At 30.2% G+C, this 21903-nt stretch overlaps 1 protein-coding gene across 1 annotated transcript in view; it reads right to left on the bottom strand.

The window, feature by feature from the left end:
• LOC140448876 (otoferlin-like) overlaps positions 1–21903 on the bottom strand; it is a 576219-nt gene that overhangs the window by 178097 nt on the left and 376219 nt on the right. Inside the window, exon 10 of the mRNA XM_072542001.1 lies at positions 17311–17497. Coding sequence (XP_072398102.1) covers positions 17311–17497 — 187 coding nt within the window. The remainder of the gene's footprint in view (positions 1–17310; positions 17498–21903) is intronic.

The raw sequence follows: 21903 nt of genomic DNA, 5'->3' as shown, positions 1-21903 counted from the left end.
AATGTTATGGGACTAAAAAACAAATCGCATGTGTTCCTATTTTTTTTTGCTTAGTTTTTTGAATTAATTGTAAAGAAATATATTTTTTAATTTAAAAGGTAACATTTCGATAGAAAATTTAAACCCTATTTTTTTTTACCATAATCAATAACCTATACCTTAAATCTGTTGATTTACGTTCCTTTACAGTATAAATATTGCTTCGTCGGAAAAATATCTCTTGTTAACTATCTCTGTTAAGTTCTTGTCAGTTACAATTTTATTCATCATTATCTCACTAAACTATAATCTAAGGTCGTAGTCATCTTCATTTAAATCTTGCAACAAGGGTTGTAGGGTACACGCAAGACTGAAGAATAACCTACATACTGTACTTGTGCAGCTCTGCGTCCAGTTTCCTCAACGTGCGTTAAATTTTTTTGTACCGTCACCTTATGGATAGGAGAATGGTTTGAGAAAGTATTGTTGAACAACTTCACTATAAGATCTTTTTCTATCGTCGTAGGCTCTCATCATTAAAACAGTAATTGGCACTTTTTCATTTAAAACCAACGTTATTGTAAAGCCCTTCAAAACGCATAAAACAACTGTCAGCTTTAGTTATTAATAAAGTTTATTTTACAAAACTTTTCAATAAACATCAAGCTATTGTTAGTTTTATGATTTAACACTCCGATCGATGACGTCTAAATAATAACAAGGCCGCACGACGGTGGTCTATTGGGACCACAAATAAGGCTATATTTTTATTTCCTTTTAATTATTATTTTTGAAACACAATATTTTTATTTTTACTTATAGGGTATTTTCTTCCATCTGATGGAAATATTTTGTTTGTTTATGCCTACCTTATATTAAATTAAAGTAGATCGAAAATAAGTAATATATTTGACATAGTAATTTTGACAGCTTACTACACTTACAAAAAATCGAATTGTTCTTCTATTTAAAAAAAAATTATCAAAGCAATACTGAAACTTTATTAAAAAAACATAAATAGTTCAGCAAAATTCTATGCAACAGAAAATACAGAAAAATTAATCACGCGGACAGATTCTTAGGTTTTTTTTGCTGAATACACTCCTCACAGCAGGCTACGATATGATCTATGCATAACAAACATTTGCAAAATATGCAAAAATATCGGGTTTTCCTTTTCTTGCAGTATTTGCAATGCCCTATTTTACCTGGTGGTGAATTAGATCAGTTTTGTGTCGGCATTCCAGAGTATTTCATAACAGCTTGTCGAATGTTAGAATGTAATCCTGACGTTGTAGCCCTTGATTCCAAATAAATTTTTACTAGGTCTCCTCTTAATTTTTTAATAAATTTTCTTCGTTGTTTAGTATACTCCGTTTTGGGATTATTATGTTTGATAGTTAAAAATGCCTTTATACTGGCAATATTAAGGACCCCAAAAAAATTACAAGTGGCCATCGTATTTCTAGATACATTTTATGACGCACAAGATGACGCCATTTTTTCTACAATATCTACTCCACATTTGGTATCATTATAGAATTAAATCATCTCTGGCTTCTTGCTGGTTTTGTCTACTGTATCAGTGTGATAAAATAATGAAACTAGTAACATTTTTATTCTTTTTGGGTACACACGATGTCACCATCATATGTGCTCCAAAACCAAAATTTTGGTCATAATTAGGGGCAATCCTTTTTATTCGGACTGAATCGTACCCACAACCGTTAGCCGTTTTTAGTTGGATAACAAGGTTGCAAGTAACAAACCAGCGATCCATCGTAATATTTCTTCCTGTTCCATAGAGAGTTTCACATATCCTTGTAGTAACTGCTGCACATGAACTATCTACTTTTTATGGTCCAGCTGACTCCAGCAGGTTGTTGACTAGCATATTTTCATGTTATTAGTGTAAAATGTTTTTGCGTCGACAGTGTCAAATACTTTAATACCAAATTTTTTAGGTTTGTTAGAAATGTACATGCGGAAGCTATACCTTCCACGAAAAGCAAAAAGCATGTTATCGAGAGTTACATAGTCAACAACGGTATAACAAGATTGACTGTTTTTTAAAAATGTTTTAAGAATCTCTGTTATCGGAGCTAGTTTATCGATTTTGAGTCTTTTGTAAGTAAGTAATACGTTTACTTTGAGTAAGTAATACGTTTTTAATCAAAACGCATATCTAAGAATTACACTGCATATTCTCGATCGGGGAAACCCAGCCCAGTAAATACCATCTATATAATATTTACATAATTTTCTACGATCTACTCATCAATTTAGATATCCGAAACTAGAGGGAAAATAAAATAAATAAAGTTCCTGTATATGAAAAAACTTACATAAACGAACGACGGGGTCTATCAGGAGAAAATGATTTTGTTTGAAAAAAATACAACGATTTTATTTTTTTGTAAAATATAATGTAAAATGTATGTGTTTATTTTTATTATAGGTACTGAAAATCCCGATAATGTAGAATATTTATTTTTAAGAAAATAATGTTTTACGTCGAAGGCTTGGCCTGACAAACCACCGTCGTCGAATGGAGTGTTAATGTCAAAATCACAGCATTCTATATTTACTGAATTACTTCCAAACTATTTGACCACCTTGTCTATCTTTACTGAGTTTGATCCTCACTTACAGTTCACTGCTGAACTTGAGGACCCTGTCAACAATAGTATTCCCTTCTTAGACATGCGTGTCATTAGAATGGGAGGTAACACCTTAACCACAAGTTGGTATAGGAAACCGATGGCCTCTAATAGGTTTCTCAACTACCATTCTTGTCATCCTTTCAAATATAAACTAAACTTAATCAAAGCTTTAAGCTGTCGGCTAAATAGATTGACACATCCGATTAATCGAAGGGAATCACTTCAATTACTAAGAAGTATTCTGATTGAGAACTCCTATCCATCCTCTCTCATTAATAAATACCTTTACTTACAAAGCTATGGTTCCTCTTTAGATGACATACCCAATGGTGACCAACCATTGGGTATGTCATCCCAACAGTATGACCAACAGAATAATATCAAATAATTCAATTAATAGCATTGTTCTGCCTGATACTGATCTTGGGACTCCTACTACCTATTATTCATCTTTACCTTATTTTCCTCAAGTTACTGAGAAACTTATTAAACTGTATAAACAGAATAACATTCCTGTGAAAATTGCTGTTAAGAATGCTAATACTGTTAGAAATTTGTTTTCAAAAACTAAAACACCTTTGTCCCTTTTGGAACAAGTTAATACCATTTATCACATACCTTGTGCTGAGTGTGACTCATGTTACATCTGTCAGACTGGGAGATCATTGAAAGGGCGCCTTACTACACATCGTAGCGACATCAATTTATCTAAACATACTTGTGCTCTTGCCCAGCATGCTATCAATACCAAGCATAAGATAGACTTTAATGAAGTTAAGATTCTTGGCACAGAACGCAATCTCGTCAACAAACAGTTTTTGGAAATGTGTTCAATACTTAAACACCCTAATGCTCTTAATAAAAGAACAGATATTAGTAACTTGAGCCAAATATACTTTATCATTGTCCTTTAAGGTGTATCGGTTTACCATATTTTCTTATTAAATAATTTAAATACATATAAACATATTAAAATAAATTTAAATAAAATAAAAAACAAAGAAATATTTTTTACTTATATTAACTTACACTTATGCAACGTTTGACATAGTCACTCGTTGCATATACACACATACATATAAACATATAAAATAAATTTTAGATATAAAATAGAATATAAGAAATATTTCTTACTTATATCAGCTTACACTTATGCAACTTGCATTATTTTGACATAGTCACGTGTTGCATATACACAGATTTGTATTAATTGTTTTTATTCAAATAGTTTAATACAGTTATATAATTGATGTGATTCATAGAATCCTTTATCATTTGCAGCTCCAAGTGTATGAACCTTGGACTGTTGGAAATTATAATTGATCTTCACCTGTGACTGATTAACCAGCCACAACGTTGACGATTTATATATGAGTTTTTGGAGTGACCTCACTTGTTTGTTTGTTTTTTCTTAACCGATCACTGAGGGGAAATTTGGTGTTAGTAACCACCTTTCCTTTCATTTATTGGTTCCTTACAAGCAGGTTGTCACCCAAACTTATCTTATCATTTAAATAAACCGCTCTATTATTAGGGTTGGTATTTCACCTTGTTGTTCTGTCATAATTAATGACCTCAAGGTTTACTGTCTTTTCACGTTGTTGGCGCGTTTGTTTTAATATAACACCATTTTACCGGCAGCATTCAAGAAGCCAGGAGTGGTAATTTCATTATATATTAAATTATTCAATTTCAATATTAATTACTTTAATAATGCTACCTAAAGTTAAAATTAAATCATAACTATTGCTATATTGTTGGAAGTGCATCTATGATTTTCTTAGTTCTTCATACTCTTTTTCAATGTTTTTTTTACTTATACATGTATAAAAAACCACATGTTCTTTTTGCTGTGCTTAGTTTGAACAAATTGTTAACTGTATTTAGTTCAATTTATTGTTTATACATCGTAATCGTATAATGTCCATTTACTTAAGCGTCTTTACAATTTTAATGTCACTGACTGCTACATATCTTTTTAAGGTAACACATGTAACAATTTTTCCATGCTTGTGTGGTTTTTTTCATATTGTTCTTTTAGATGAACTGATGATGCTTTCTGATTAAGAAAGCGAAACGTCTTCAATAAATATATGAAGTAGCCATCATCTTTCTCTTTTTTCTCCACCTTCTGACCGAAAAAACCCACCACTATTCCGAGTTATCCTTAATTTATATATATATATATATATATATATATATATATATATATATATATATATATAAAATAATTTCCTTGGGTATATGTCAGGTTCTATTCGTCTGGAATTAAAACAATTCTATTTTCATTATTTTAAATAATATACGGTCGATACTAAACAAAAATATATATATATATATATATATATATATATATATATATATATATATATATTGTTATGATGTGTTTTTTGTTTGAATGATGAGCAATGAGTATTTTTAATAATATAGGGTTTTTATCGCGGTTCTCAAAGAATTAGCTTGTAAGTACTTTTTTAAATTATCTTTATTATAACTATTATGAAACACACATATATATCTAACCTAGCCAATATAAATTTAAAATAAACTATCTTTAAATTGATATTCTTATAAAACTAATTAAATTCTATAGACAATGTAAAATTTAAACAAACTATCTTCAAAATTGAAATTGTTATGACAATAACTAAATTATATAACAAAATTTTGTACCTTTCTTTCACTGAATGCCTAAATGAACTGTTTTCCACTAAGTATATAGATTCTAATCACCACTGAATGTCTTCGTACTTCAGTTATCCTTGTTTTTGTGAAATTACTTTTTCCAATTATCAGCTTCTACCAATTTAAGATATAGTTTTCTTCACCATCATTTATATACCACCAAGCAAACCAGCAAACACCATTTATATTTATTCTTCTTTTCACTATACCAATATCCAATTATTATAAGTTGATTTATACTAATCTCCAATCATAATATAATTTTAATTTCTTCCAATGTCCATCCAATATTCTTCTAATATACTTTTATAATCTTCAATAATTATTTGTGTATAATTATAAATGTGCATTAAATATATGCATAATTTTTAATCTTCATTTAACTCACTATATTAAACAATTGGACTATCTCCAACTAACTTTCATATTTCTTATTAAACTGCTTGACTGACTTACTAAAACTGTGAACAATTGACTTTACTAACTAATCTATTAACTTTTATAATAAACTGCTTGACTTCTGACTAAAAACTTCCTTCATAATAAACTGCTTGACTTCTAACTAAAAACTTCCATCTTGAATCCAAATCACGGGTATTTATATCTTTTGGATATTCCAGAACCATCTGGTAAGAGATCATGTTCCAATTTGTTCCATTGACTTCTATATAGATGTTCTCGAAAAAAATATCTGTTCGATCCACCGCCATAATCATTATTCCAGAATGTTCCAACATAAACACAGGTCAAATTCTGCACTCTGGAGAATTCGTTAATGTTCCATTGATAATTTTGTTGACATTTAGGCTTTTCAGATCAGAATAAACATTTAAATTAGTAACTAACACTCTAATTTAATAAAATACACATTTCAAACAATATATTATTATAACCCCACTTTATATTCGTAAATATTCTTAAACGTCACTTCAGAGTATAAATATCTGTCTATCACTCACTATATAGTTGGTTGCCTAGGCACATGGCTCACTTAAATCTATTTACAACATTAAAATTACTAAAATACAACTTTTTACAATTATTATATGCTAATTTATTAAAAATGCCCTCACATAAATATATTTTTATTAAATTCTCTAATATATAACTTCTTAAAATAATCAAATACTTTTTTATATCTAATATTATGTAGTATATAACTTATAAATTATTTTCTATAAACCCCAATCGTCACAATACCCCAAAAATAATATTTAAAATAAATAATTTACTTATTATTTTTTTAAATATTAATTTTCTCATACCTTATTAAATTTAATAATTCAAAATTTTTTTTTTTTATTTAAAATGTGTTAAATACATCCCTGTTCGCTGTCTATGTCAAAGCAGAGAACAACGGATCACAGTTCGGCTATTCTATGGTCAAACTGTCATGTCAAATGAAGCAATGGATGCTATATCTATATCAGAGAATAAAATATAACCTTAATTAAAAATATAATCTATATTGTGTTATGTTTATTTATAGACAAAATCTAGGAATTATTTCCATTCAAAATAACTTTCATCAATATAAATTGGTAAGTTTTACACTTTTTATAAAGACATTTACACAATCAATTCTGTATCTAACCCCAAATTATGATTTTTAGGGTACAAATTAATTTCCATATATACAAAATTCAACAAGTATGATGTCAAATTGATTCAAAATAATGAAATCTACCATCTATTTAACAAATCAAGTCTATTGAATAAAATGGATATATCAGTAAGTTATTAGTGTTATTATATTTGTGTTAAAGGTATAGAAATCATTATTCAATCTCTTCATGATATTTATACTTAGATCTGGTATCATCCTTTTTTAATAATTAATTATTCCAATAAATCCTCTTAAAGTTCTTAAATTGTGTGGTGTTTTATATTTCTGAATGACTTGTGTCCGTTCTGGATCCATTTCGATTCCCTTAGTGTTAAGTTTATAACCTAGATATATGACTTCTTTTTGAAAAAATGTACATTTTTCTTGATTTATTTTTAGTCCAACTTTGTCTAATCTATTTATTATAATTTTTAGGTGTTTCTCATGATCTTAAGCCGTTTTAGAAAAAATTAATATATCATCAATGTAGTGAATTACAAAATGTTCATATTGATCCAAAATATCATGAAGACATCTACATAGAGCACTGCAAGATGATTGAAGTCCAAATGGTACTACTTTGAATTGATATACTACTCCATCTATCTGAAATCCTGTATACTGTCTACTTTTTCTTTCTAGAGGTATTAACCAGAAACTATGCTGTAAATCGATTTTAGTGAAAAATGACATTCCTGTAATTCTTCCTAATATTCCATCTATACTCATTGGTGCTTCAAATTGCTTTTCAGTAATCTTGTTAATATTCCTTGCATCCAAACATAACCTGATTTCACCTGATCTTTTTCGTACTACTACTATGGGGTTAATAAAACGTGTGTCTGCCTTCTCAATGATCCCATCTTCTAACATATTATTAATTGTTTTGTTTACTTCTTCTCTGTATTTATATGGTATTGGGTATGATTTTGTTTTAAAATCTTTTTCCTCCTTAACTCTTATACTATGGATATAATTCTGTGCAATTCTATTTTCTTTATTGACAAGTCCCTTGTGTTGCTGCAATCTGGAAATGACTATTGATTTATATTCTTCAGGGCAATTTAAAACTTTCATTATATCTTCTTCTTTACAAATAAAATTATTCTTCATTATGTACTCATTATTCCTTGCTTCCAATTTTACGCACTCCGCCTCGTAGGCATCCATCTGCTTAAAATTTCCATTCCTTAAATATTCACTACAATAATTATTCTTTACATTCTTTTGGGACATATCCCTATCATCAAAATACATTTCTTCTTCATAAACATCACTATTTTCTTTTAATAATATCCTATCAACTCTTATTCCTTCTTCCACCTCATCTTTCTGCATAAATTTAATTATTTGCCCTTCCAAACTTACCATTTTTTCTTCAAAATCTATCTTTACTTTCTTCTTTTCCAATTCATCATTTCCCATTAATATATCAACACATAAATCCTTGACAATAAATCCTTGCATATTAATTTCTTTATTAAGAATATTAATTTTAAAATTGGCTAGTTTATCAATTTCACCCAACTTCTTATTATTTGCACCAACAATTTTAATTTTTGGAATCTTTATTATATCTGATAATTTTAATGTATTAAAAATAAAATTCTCCGAGACTAAAGTACTTTCTGAACCAGTATCTATCATAATCTTAATCATTTTATTTTTGGCCAAAGCATTTATATAAATTAAATTAATAGATTCAATAATTTTCTCTTCATCTAAAGAAATAAATTCAGAAGGTTTTTTATAATAGCAATGGCCTAACTTGTAATTCAGAAAGTTTACTGCACAAAATTTTGATTATTAGAATTGTCAGATTGTATCTGACCACTTGGATCTGATGTCCTATGTCTTTCCCTACTATGACTTCTACTCACATTTTCCTGACTTGTACTACTTCGTTCCCTGTCTTCGCAGCTTCTATTCCTTCGAACACAATTTACCTGTCTGTTATAGTTAGGTCGCTCTGTATTTCTTCTATTGTTAAAATCTTGTCTATTATTATTAGTATTGTTATTAAAATGTTGTCTATTATAATTAGTATTATTATTAAAATTTTGTCTATTATAACTAGTATTATTATTAAAGTTCTGTCTATTTGGATTACTGTTATTATTATTAAAATTTTGTAAACTATCACCATACCTAGTATTATTGTTATATGATTGTTTATATTGTTGATTATCATTTTTATTATATTGAAAGTTATTATTGTTTTTTCTGTTGTTATTATTACTTGTCATATTGCCTCTTTGTATTCTTTGAATAAAATTAATAAAACTATCTATTGTTTGAATATTTTGTACAGTTACGGTTTGCACAACATCAGCATCAAAATGTCTAGATACATTTAAGACTGTTTCATCCTCTCTAAGTGGTGGTTCTAAATATTTTGCAACTGTTATCAATTTCAATGCATAATCTACCATATTTGATTTTAAATTTTGATTATACTTTCCAAAATATAGAATTTCTCTAAACTTTGCTTGCTCTAATTCACCCCAATAATAATTTAAAAATTTATTTTCAAATGTTTGAAAGTTATCTAAATCATTCTCAATACTAGCAAACCAAGTTGCTGCATTGTCATTTAATGTCATTCTAATATAATCTTTAATATCATTAATATTATTCACAAATCTTAATTTATGTTTTAAACTATTTATGTATACTCTAGGATGCAAATTTATTATATTACCAGAGAATTTAATCCCAGTCTCATTTGTTAAATTTAAGTAAGGTCTCCCTATGTCTCTCATTTGTGAAATATCATCTATTCTCTGTTCCACATTTCTTATTTGATTACAATTTATTTGGATATTTTGTTGTATATCGTCTAATTTTTCTTCTGTGTTTCTCCTGTCTTCGTTAATTTTTACTTCTAAGTTACATTTCTGTAACTCTATTTTCTGTTCTATATCTATCTTATTATCTTGAATAATCCTCTTTACTTCTGTCCTCTCATTGTCTATCCGTTTCTTGTAGTCATTCCGTATACTTTTTATTTCATTTGCTACTTTTTTCTCTGCAGCTTCAAGTTTTTTATCCATTTGTTTTACAATTTTATTATTATTATCTTCTATTTTCTTTTCTAATTTTCTATAATTCTCTTCCAATTTCTGTTCCATTGTTTTCATGTCTTCTTTGACTTCTTTTGAATTCTCTTCCAATTTTTTTATGTCTTCTTTGATTTCTTTTGAATTCTCTTCCATTTTCTGTTCCATTTTTTTCATGTCTTCTTTGATTTCTTTTGAATTCTCTTCCATTGTCTTGTTCATCTGCATCATTAATGACATCAAAGCTGCCATATTGACATTTTCTTCTCTTTCTGGATTCATTTCTGCAGTATCTTGTGGAACTTGAACTAAACTCTCCTCTTGTATAGGTTGTGTTTCTACTTCCACATCTTCTTCATTCTTTTTGCTTCTTGTACCTTTCTTTCCTTGAGACATTTTGAGACTTTACTTGTTCAAATATAATTTAAAAATAAAATCTATAATTTTTCCTTTCTACTGATAATTAATTTAATTATATGAGAGCACTTATCTTCCCAAACTAATTCTTTTAAATAGAGAGCCACCGCGTTGGGTGCCAAAATTGTTATGATGTGTTTTTTGTTTGAATGATGAGCAATGAGTATTTTTAATAATATAATATATAGGGTTTTTATCGCGGTTCTCAAAGAATTAGCTTGTAAGTACTTTTTTAAATTATCTTTATTATAACTATTATGAAACACACATATATATTTAACCTAGCCAATATAAATTTAAAATAAACTATCTTTAAATTGATATTCTTATAAAACTAATTAAATTCTATAGACAATGTAAAATTTAAACAAACTATCTTCAAAATTGAAATTGTTATGACACTAACTAAATTATATAACAAAATTTTGTACCTTTCTTTCACTGAATGCCTAAATGAACTGTTTTCCACTAAGTATATAGATTCTAATCACCACTGAATGTCTTCGTACTTCAGTTATCCTTGTTTTTGTGAAATTACTTTTTCCAATTATCAGCTTCTACCAATTTAAGATATAGTTTTCTTCACCATCATTTATATACCACCAAGCAAACCAGCAAACACCATTTATATTTATTCTTCTTTTCACTATACCAATATCCAATTATTATAAGTTGATTTATACTAATCTCCAATCATAATATAATTTTAATTTCTTCCAATGTCCATCCAATATTCTTCTAATATACTTTTATAATCTTCAATAATTATTTGTGTATAATTAAAAATGTGCATTAAATATATGCATAATTTTTAATCTTCATTTAACTCACTATATTAAACAATTGGACTATCTCCACCTAACTTTCATATTTCTTATTAAACTGCTTGACTGACGTACTAAAACTGTGAACAATTGACTTCACTAACTAATCTATTAACTTTCATAATAAACTGCTTGACTTCTGACTAAAAACTTCCTTCATAATAAACTGCTTGACTTCTAACTAAAAACTTCCATCTTGAATCCAAATCACGGGTATTTATATCTTTTGGATATTCCAGAACCATCTGGTAAGAGATCATGTTCCAATTTGTTCCATTGACTTCTATATAGATGTTCTCGAAAAAAATATCTGTTCGATCCACCGCCATAATCATTATTCCAGAATGTTCCAACATAAACACAGGTCAAATTCTGCACTCTGGAGAATTCGTTAATGTTCCATTGATAATTTTGTTGACATTTAGGCTTTTCAGATCAGAATAAACATTTAAATTAGTAATTAACACTCTAATTTAATAAAATACACATTTCAAACAATATATTATTATAACCCCACTTTATATTCGTAAATATTCTTAAACGTCACTTCAGAGTATAAATATCTGTCTATCACTCACTGTATAGTTGGTTGCCTAGGCACATGGCTCACTTAAATCTATTTACAACATTAAAATTACTAAAATACAACTTTTTACAATTATTATATGCTAATTTATTAAAAATGCCCTCACATAAATATATTTTTATTAAATTCTCTAATATATAACTTCTTAAAATAATCAAATACTTTTTTATATCTAATATTATGTAGTATATAACTTATAAATTATTTTCTATAAACCCCAATCGTCACAATATATATATATATATATATATATATATATATATATATATATATATATATATATATATATATATATATATATATATATATATATATATTTTTTTTTTTTTGACTGTGTTTCGTATAAATTACTGTTGAAAAAATGCGTAAATAGGGCATTAGGGGAAACACTCTTATTTAGATCATACTTAACAATAAGAAAACAGGCAGTTTTTCTTAATGACAGCTATTCTGAGTTTAACACTGTCAAATATATTGTTCCTTAAGGTTCAATATTAGGACCTGCTTTGTTTCTTATTTATCTGAACGATTTATTTCACTATACTTTTCCTATAAAATGTGTTTGCTTCGCAGACGATACAACTCTCATTATTACTAATAATAATCAGCACACTTTAAAAATTAAACTGGATAGTGAAACCCAGAAAGCAAAAAAACTGGTTTGTTTTCTTGGATTAGTTCCAACTCAATCTCTACATTTCTTGAATTTTCTTCTTTACTTCATCTTTAAGCTTTATTTTGTCATGTCATGCATATGATGATCGCTTTTAGCTTCCGCTGCTATGTAGCTCGTTGCATCCTGCAGACTATTTAAACTTTTGCTTTTAACTAGCATGTGATCAATTTGGTTCCCTTTTTTACCATTTGGTAATTTTCGCGTGACCTTTTGGATATTTTTATGTCTGATCAGTAGTGCACCTATCTTTAGTTGTCTTTGATTTGCAAATTCAATTGCAAAAAATGCAATGTAATTAAAACTATTACCATCTGAGATATCTGTATACTGAATTTCTCTGTAGCTGGTTTAAATATGTCTTTTTAACCGAGTTTAGCGTTAAAATCCCCTATTACTATTTTTATATTAAAATCCACAAGGAAAATAATTCCTGTAGCTGGCTGTATACCACGTATAACAAAAGAGGTTAGTCTTTGTATGTGGGTATATTTTATTTTATAAAAACCCTTAAAAGGGCAACATTACAAGCACGAACGTTTTCGGAACAACTGTTCCATCATCAGGTTAAAATGCCTAAAATAAGTATAAACCATTTAGTTACAGCAAACGTGGTTTAAAATTTTGACTAAGGTTAAAAACAATAAAATGGTTATACTTACAGGTTAACATGCCTGAGCCACCAAAATATTTGGGTAAAAACCCTTTAAAATGAAAAATGTTACCAAAGATTGTACATGATGTTTATAATATTATATGATGTTTAATATTTTAATTAGATTTTACTTCAGGTAACATACACCCATGCTTAAGTGAGTTCCAGTGTCCGGAGAGTAAACCTCTTCAAACGGACTACGGTTGGCAACTGATTGATGAAATACTCATGAGCGGTGTCAAAAACAAAATGTCAATGAACCATGAAACAGTGTTAGTTAAACATTATATTACTACAGCCAAAAGATTAAAAAAACTTTGATGATGTTAAAATGATAACAGTAATCCAGGTGTTGGAATTTAAAAATTTTTCTATAATTATTTAATATTGGATGTAAAAGATGTAAATTACTGGTGTTGTTGAAGGTCATGTTTAAGAAGATGACGTATGCATTAGGCAGCTTATGTTACTCTTTATCGTATGGAGTGTGGTCTAAAAGGTGTAATTTGTGAAGAATTAGCTGAAATATATGGAAATGTCCTTTTATGTTGCTAACATCTAGGACAAGGAAGAATAATTAGTATATATTTGTAGCTAATGTAAGACTTTTTTAAGTAGATGAAATTGTTTAATACTGCTAGTATCGTAAAAATTTTTTTAATATAAGTGAGTCCAATAGTTTGAGAAAAAGTAATTGAAAATCTTCCGGCTGAAGGAATTAAAGTTATAATTTATGTGATTAAATTTAAAATTTTATGGAAAGACTGAGATCCTCAGAGACCTGGCAGGAATAACAGTAAATGGAATGACTAAAGAATAAGGGGGAGTGGGTTAAAGGGAAATGAATGAGTTAATCAACAAAATTAGAGATGATAGAGGTCCTTCATGCTTAAAGCATCTAGCACCCTGAACAAAATATATTTTGGTTGTATTAAAATCCGATACATAAAAGTCTGAAATTTTATTTGTGAGTATGGTGTACTAAGTTGTTGACTAAGAGAGGGTGGAGCAATGGTTGATTAAAGGTTTAGGTAAAGTGGGAGAAAGTGAATTCTGATGAATTGCTGGATTGTGTTTAAATGTTTACTGAGTTTAGAAATAATGGGTGGATGGTAGATATATGAAAAGACAGAGAACTAGCAAAAGAAAAAAGAATGGACAGGAATATGGTGAAAACGTGAAGATTGTAAAATAATGAAATAGTGAGGTATAAAAGATATGATGTTAACAATAGGGGGCTGAAAAATTCTTTTGGAGGGAGTGTTGTGACAGTAGTGTAGAGAGAATGGTTGTTTTTAAAAACCATAATTGTTGAGAAGGATTAAGGTGTTGACATTTATAGAGGAAGGACAGATGAAGAAGATGGGGTAAATTTGAGAAGTGTGGGTTATGAGAAGAGTTGTCGGTGTAAGGGTTGAAAGTCACGGTTGAAAGATACATGGCGATTAACGCAGTTGGGGCTTCTTTGCTTTTCCTTGACTATTTCCAAGTCTTCATATAGATCTAATTTTAGAAAATTTTTTTGGGGTATATTATGTAACAAAGAGACGTCTTCTGGTATGTTGAGGGTATGTTTATGTTGTACAAGATGTTGTGAGAAGGTGGAAGTGTTCTCTTGTTTAGTGTGTTCTTGGGAACGGGAAGTTAGTGATCTACAGGTTCTACCTATATATGTAGCATCACAATCAGAGCACTGTAATTTGTAAACACCACTACGATCCATGTAGTTGATGCAATCTTTTGAATTGGTTAAACATTGTCCTAGATTGTTCAGGACTTTAAAAGAAATGTGGGTATTCTCAACAGATCTTTTTAGGATATATCTGATATCTCCAGAAAGACGTTCTTGAAGGTAAGGTAAGGAAGCATAATGAGGTTTAATGGTCAAGTCTCTGGGGAACGCAGCCTCTCTCAAAAGTTTGAGTTGTCTCTTATTAATAAGTTTGTTAATGAGGTTGGGGTCATACCCATTGTTGGATGCTATTTGTTTTAGAATATTGAGTTCTGTTTGGTAGTTAGATTGTGATAGTGGGATTGTTTCTAGGCGGTGAATATAACTATGGAAGGCTGCATATTTATGTGACATTGGGTGGTTGGAAGATAAAGGTATGATATGATCGGTTTGTGTAGGTTTCCTATAGATACTGAAATCGAAATGGTCGTTTAATCTGGTAATAGTAAGGTCGAGGAAATTAATTGATTGAGACGACTCTAGTTCCATGGTGAACTTTATGTTTGGGTGGATTTGATTTATTTTGGAGAGTAATAGATCAGCTGAATTCGAGTTACCTGATATGAAGACTAAACAGTCATCAACATATCGAAACCAATGGAGAATTTCAGGATTTTTCATAATGTGTGTGGATTCTAAGTGATCCATAAATATATCAGCTAGGAGAGGGGAAAGGCAACTACCCATGGCTAAGCCATCAGGTTGTCTGTAAAATTTACTATTGAAAACAAAAAAGTCTTGAGCTAGACAAGTTTGTAATAATTGAATAATTGAGTTAGTGGTAGACATAGTGATAGAATTTGCTCGTAGAAGAGAGTGGACCAGATTAATAGTTTCTTGTTTGGGGACTGAAGTAAACAAATTGCTGACATCAAATGAAAGCATTGTGATGTTGGGATGAAGATTTATTTGTTGGAGATTGTTGACTATTATATTGACTGTTATATTTGCATAATTTCAGTGGACTGATTCTAAAAGAAGCATTAGATTTGGCATATAAAGAAGACGATGCACCAGACATTTTTTTTGAGCCAGCCGTCTGAATCAAATTTCCTTACAGATGAGGAGAAGACGAAGGTGGTTACTCGGATAACTTAAATGCTCGTCAACTTCGTTCAAGTACAGAAGGTGTATTTGCAGATTCTGAATGTCTACAAGATGTACAATCAAACCTAGAAGAAAGTTATGATATCGATTTGCAGATATGTTAACAAATCGTTCATAGAGCATTTTGCCCCAGAAAAAAATATAGGTTACGACGAATCGATGATACGCTACTTTGGCCATCATGGACGCACACAGTTTATCAGAGAAAACCCTGTAAGATTTGACTATAAGGTGTGGTGTAATCAGTGAAAAAAGCCTAGATCTAATAAAGAATATTAAAAATATTTTGGAAAAGCTACAGCTCCCATGGCACAGATGATCGAAGAATTTATGGACAAAGGATCTCTGAGATACAAGTTTTTCGTTTATAATTTATTTATTTAGTAGGCACCATAAGAAGAAGAATTTATTTAGCAATACAAACTTGTTAAGTACTCTAAAAGCTAATGGATACGAGATTACGGATACTGTAAGGGGTAATAAAATTCCTAGAAGTTGTCCACTTGTTTCCAAAAAGACGATGAAAAAAAGAGTATGACGGGAATATTTTTCGATATTGAATAAGGAAATTCATATTCAATACGTTCGTTGTAGGGACAAAAAAATTGTAACAATTGTAAAAATTGTAAAGAAATTCTAGCAAAAGATAGCAAGACTATAAAAGTACTACAACTATTAGACTATACAGTATAAAAACAGCATGGGAGAAACTGATATCTTAGGACAGTAAGATATCTTGGTAAGAGATACAGAGCAATATTTCTATAAACAAAAACATAAAGGTAATTTTTTTTAGTTATCGAGTCAGCATGTAGGTACCTCGACGCAGCTCCTCAAAATTCTTGGACTTAGACAAAATGAAACCATGTTGGGTTTTGTATTTTATGTTTTAAACTATTTCATACAAATGGGACAAATTAATGAGTTTTATCCATATTTGATCTTGCCAAACGCCTAGTGGCAACATATGTTTTAAATAAAATTATTGCATATAAAATGAACTTTCTTTTCTCGGCGCTAGTGGGTTAATCTGAATAAACTTACAAAATTTTTTATAAATATAATATAATTTTTATAAAAATAAAAAATAAATATTAGTCCCTAACTGAGATATATTTTTTTAAGTAATATTTTCTATATCACCTGTATATTTTCTAATAAATTAAATGTAATTTTTATTATGTTTTCGCAGAAACCGATTTTTTATCTTTTTATAATGAATATGTTTTCGCAGAAACCGAATTTTTATCTTTTTTTTAAAAATTGCCTGTTCAAATTTAATCTAATCAGCGTTAAACGTTTTATTAAGAACACAATTACTCACCATTAATCCAGCAAATGATACTTGTACGTAAGGATCGACTAGGTCATTGAGTTCCCCTGTGAACGCCTTTTTTACGTTGGCCATTAAGGAGGAATTCATTTTCGGGAGCCCATCTGCACGGTAAATTTTCACAATTACTCGAGCTTTCTGTCTATCAGTTGGAACACCGTCGGGAAGAAGAAGATTGCTGAAAGTAAAAGTCGTTAATTAATTTAGAAGCATAATGATATTTTAAATGAGTTTGCAAATTACAATCTACGGTTTTGCAAAAGAAACTAATTTACTTCCCACAGTATATATTATCATGTTATGGTGCTTGGAATATATATTTTCCACTAAAGACAAAACGTTATTTTTGAATGTTTACACTAACCCAGAAATGATGCAAAATAACCGTAAAAATCTTCAAAGATTAAATTCATTAACAATTTGTTTATTCATACAGAAAAGTGTTAAGAGTAGTCACTTCTTAAACTAGAGGTAGTGCGGCAACCATCACTATTTCAAAATAGAAATTTATCTTTCTAACTATCTATGTATCACACTTCGTAGAAGAGAGGGTTTTTAAAATAAAAAGGTTAGCAATTCTTGTGGTTCGATAGTTGGGCCGCTGAACATAATTTTCGACAAATTTTTAAATTTTCCAATTGAAAATTATAATTTTGTAGCAGCTTGGGTGACTGCCATCGACTGTCGCTGTGTATAACATGCTCTATATTTCTTTATGTACAAAGTCGACCGACGATTATAACCAACTATTTAACATATGTATTTAAACAATTTCGAGCCACACTTTTGAAGATCTGTTTAATATATTTTTTTGAGAATTTCATTAGTTATTATAATTAGTACGATGGCAGATTCATGTTCTTCTTCTTTTTATGTAGACATGACTCTGTCTGTTGTTCGTTGTCGTTGATCGTTCATGTGGTCTTCCTACTGATCGTCTTCTATTGGGGAACCGTCTCTTGTCGTGTTTACTACCCTACTTGATGTCATTAGATTTATATGATAGTTTCATTCTACTCTTCTATTTCTAACCCAGACCTTGATGATCACCATCTTGCATCTACGTCGTATATCTGTATTTTTAGCTCTGCCCCATAGTGTTTTTCTATCAATTCTTCATGTCTGCTGTTTCTAACATCCTTTTTGTCCTCTCTGTATTAGGTCGTGTCTCCGCCGCGTATGTCATTATTGGTCTGATGACTGTTTTGTAAATTCTGCCTTTCATTCCTTTTCCGATATTTTTATTTCCCCATATTGCTTTATTTAGGCACCCTGCGGATCTGTTTGCCCTATTCACTGGATCTTTTACTTCCGTTCCGAGCTTTCCGTAGCTAGGTCATGTGATGTCTAGATATTTAAACTCCATCACTTATTCTATTATCTGACCTTCCAGCAAAAATTTGCACTTATAACCATGAATTTTGTCTTTTTTGGGAAAATTAACATGTTAAATTTTCTGGCGGTTATATTAAATTGTTAACTAAATGAAATTCCTAACAGCCATGAGATTATATGCGGAGAAGACCTTAATGCCAGAGTAGGAAAACAAGTTCAAAGTAAAGTGGTAGGCATGCATGGAGAAGAAACTGTTAACAACAACGGAGAAAGACTCATAAATATATGCCAACAATATGAGTTAAAGATTTTGAATGGGTTTTTCGCCCACAAGAACATACATAAATACACCTGGTATCAGCACACAAGAAGTCTAAAATCGATAATAGATTATTTCATAACAAGACAACAAACTAAGTTAAGAGTACAGGACATAAAGGTGAATAGAGGAGCAGAGTGCGGCTCGGACCACTGCCTGATAATAGGAAAAATATATACACCATTCGTAGACAGGAACCACACAGAGAACACAGAAAAAATAGAAAGAACTACGTACACCTTAGATAATCTAGATAACGGGAGCACACAGTTACTTTACTCCTGGAGACTAACACAAAAACTACAGGAATCACACAGATCAACGACGGATGAATACGAGCATATAAAAAACGAGTAGATAAGCCATATTGGTGGGATAAAGAAGTGGAAGAAAAGATAAAAAGAAAGAAGGAAGTATATCCAAAGTTATTACAACAGGGAGACGAACAAACTAAACAACAATATAAAACCTTGAATAAAGAAGTGAAACGAGAAGTGGTTAAAAAGAAAAACAGTGCATGGGAACAAAAATTCCATTTCCTAGACAACCATATAGGAGGGACAAAGAGCGCTGAAGCCTGGAGAACTATAAAAACGATGAGAACAACGACAAAAAACCAAGTCATAATAAATAGAATACCAGAGAACACATGGGTAGAGCATTTTGAGAACTTATTAACAGAGAGAAGAGAAAGGTTTAAACAGACAAATGAACAAGTGGAAGTAGAAGGAAGAATCGAAATATCAATAGAACAAGTGAAAGAAGCAGTTAAGGGAATGAAATTAAAAAAATCTCCAGGCCCAGTCGATTAGGTATGGATCATCAAAACTGTTTGAGATGATCCGAAAATTATTCGAAATATGCTTAAACGGAGAAGAAGTTCCAGAAGAATTAAGACAATCGTAAACCTCTCCAATACACAAGAAAGGCACAAAGATGGATCCTAAAAACTATAGAGGGATCGCAGTGATTGCTACTATAGGCCAACTATACTCAAAAGTACTACGAAACCTGATAGAAAATGATATTAAAGACAAACAACCCGAAGAACAAGCGGGATTTATGGCCGGACGCCCCACTATGGATAATATTTTCACATTAAAAATTGCAATGAAAAAACGAGTGCAGAGAAATAAAGAAACTCATATAGCTTTAATAGATTTGGAAAAAGCACATGACAGTGTACCGATCTTCCAACTATGGATAGAAATGGGTAACTTGAAAATAAACCCAATTCTTATTAACGCCACCCAAAAATATTACGAACAAAACTTTGCAAGAATTAAAATGGGACAAGAAATCACCTCTCCTTTTCAAACAACAAAGGGACTAAAACAAGGCTGCTGTCTGTCACCCACCTTATTTAAAATTTATTTGGACAGATCCTTACTGAAATGGGTTAAAAAAATGTAGAAACATGGGAATAACGGTGGAAGAAAACAAGCTATATACATTTTTCTTTGCGGATGACCACGTAGTAATTGCCTAAGACAGCTACGATCTTAGCTATATGGTAAGAAAACTGCAAGAAAAATATGAGGTGGCAGGTCTAAACATGAATATGACAAAATGTGAATATCTATCAGTGGAAACAGATGAAATATGTGACCTAGTCTTGGAAGACGACAAAATCAAAGGCGTGCAATCCTGCAAATATTTGGGGGTCATTTTCAACAAGAAAGGAAATAGCGCAGGTGAAATCAGGGAAAGAATAAACAAGGGCAGGGCAGCGACCCGTGCCTTAAACTCTCTTCTCTGGCAAAAAACAATTCGACGAGAAACCAAAAAACACATTTACGGTAGTACAGTCCAAAGTATTACACTTTACGGTTCGGAAGTATGGGACGTCACCAAAGCTAATAGAAACAAACTTATGACAACAGAAATGGATTATCTGAGATGAAGCTGCGGTAGATCGAAACTGGAGAGAGTTAGAAACGAACAAATAAGAAACGAAATGAAAATGGAGCGAAATATCAATGATGGCATAGAAAGAAAACAATTAATCTGGTTCGGACATGTTAAAAGAATGCCAGAGTACAGATGGCCTAGAAGAGTACTGGAATAGATGCCTCCTGAAAGAAGAAAGAGAGGACGACCACGGAGAAGTTGGCGCAACGATATTAATGAAGCAATGGCGGCAAGAGACTTAGAAGAGGCAACTGCATATGACAGAAAAAGATGGAAATTGGGGGCGGAGAAACGGCGACAGCCGTAATAAATCCGTTATTATATATATATATATATATATATATATATATATATATATATATATATATATATAAATATATATATATATATATATATATATATATATATTTATATATATATATATATATATATATATATATATATAAATATATATATATATATATATATATATATATATATATATATATATATATATATATATATATATATATATATATATATTAAATTGTTGCAGCATACGTTGTAAATCATCTTCACTCTGAAAGAGTAGTATTGCGTAGTCTGCATAGCAGATTATTTTAAGTTGTTTTTCTCTCATTTGGTATCCTTTTTTAGTTCCTACTTTTTTTAATATTTCATCCATAATCAGGTTGAACAATAAGGGACTCAGGGAATTTCTTTATCTTACGCCATTGCCAGCTTCAATAAGGTCAGTTAGTTTTCTTCTACTTTTACTTTTATTATGTTTTTTTATTATTCCTAGAGGTATCTCTCTCGAGGTATTTTTAAGGTCCACAAAACAGGTATGCCGGTTTATTGTATTCTAATGATTTCTTTTGCCCTTGCCTCATTATAAATATAGAGTCGGTGCATAATCTTCCCGAACTAAAACTTTGTTGTTCTTCTATTTGTTAGTACTTTAGTTGGTTAATTTTAGTGTTGTGTTTAATAAATTAACTATAAAGTAACTAACTTTAACAAGAAAGGAAATAGCGCAG

This window comes from Diabrotica undecimpunctata, chromosome 8 (genome assembly GCF_040954645.1).
Source record: "Diabrotica undecimpunctata isolate CICGRU chromosome 8, icDiaUnde3, whole genome shotgun sequence".
In the NCBI taxonomy this organism is placed as follows: Eukaryota; Metazoa; Arthropoda; class Insecta; order Coleoptera; family Chrysomelidae; genus Diabrotica; species Diabrotica undecimpunctata.
This window is presented reverse-complemented; position numbering and strand designations above follow the sequence as displayed.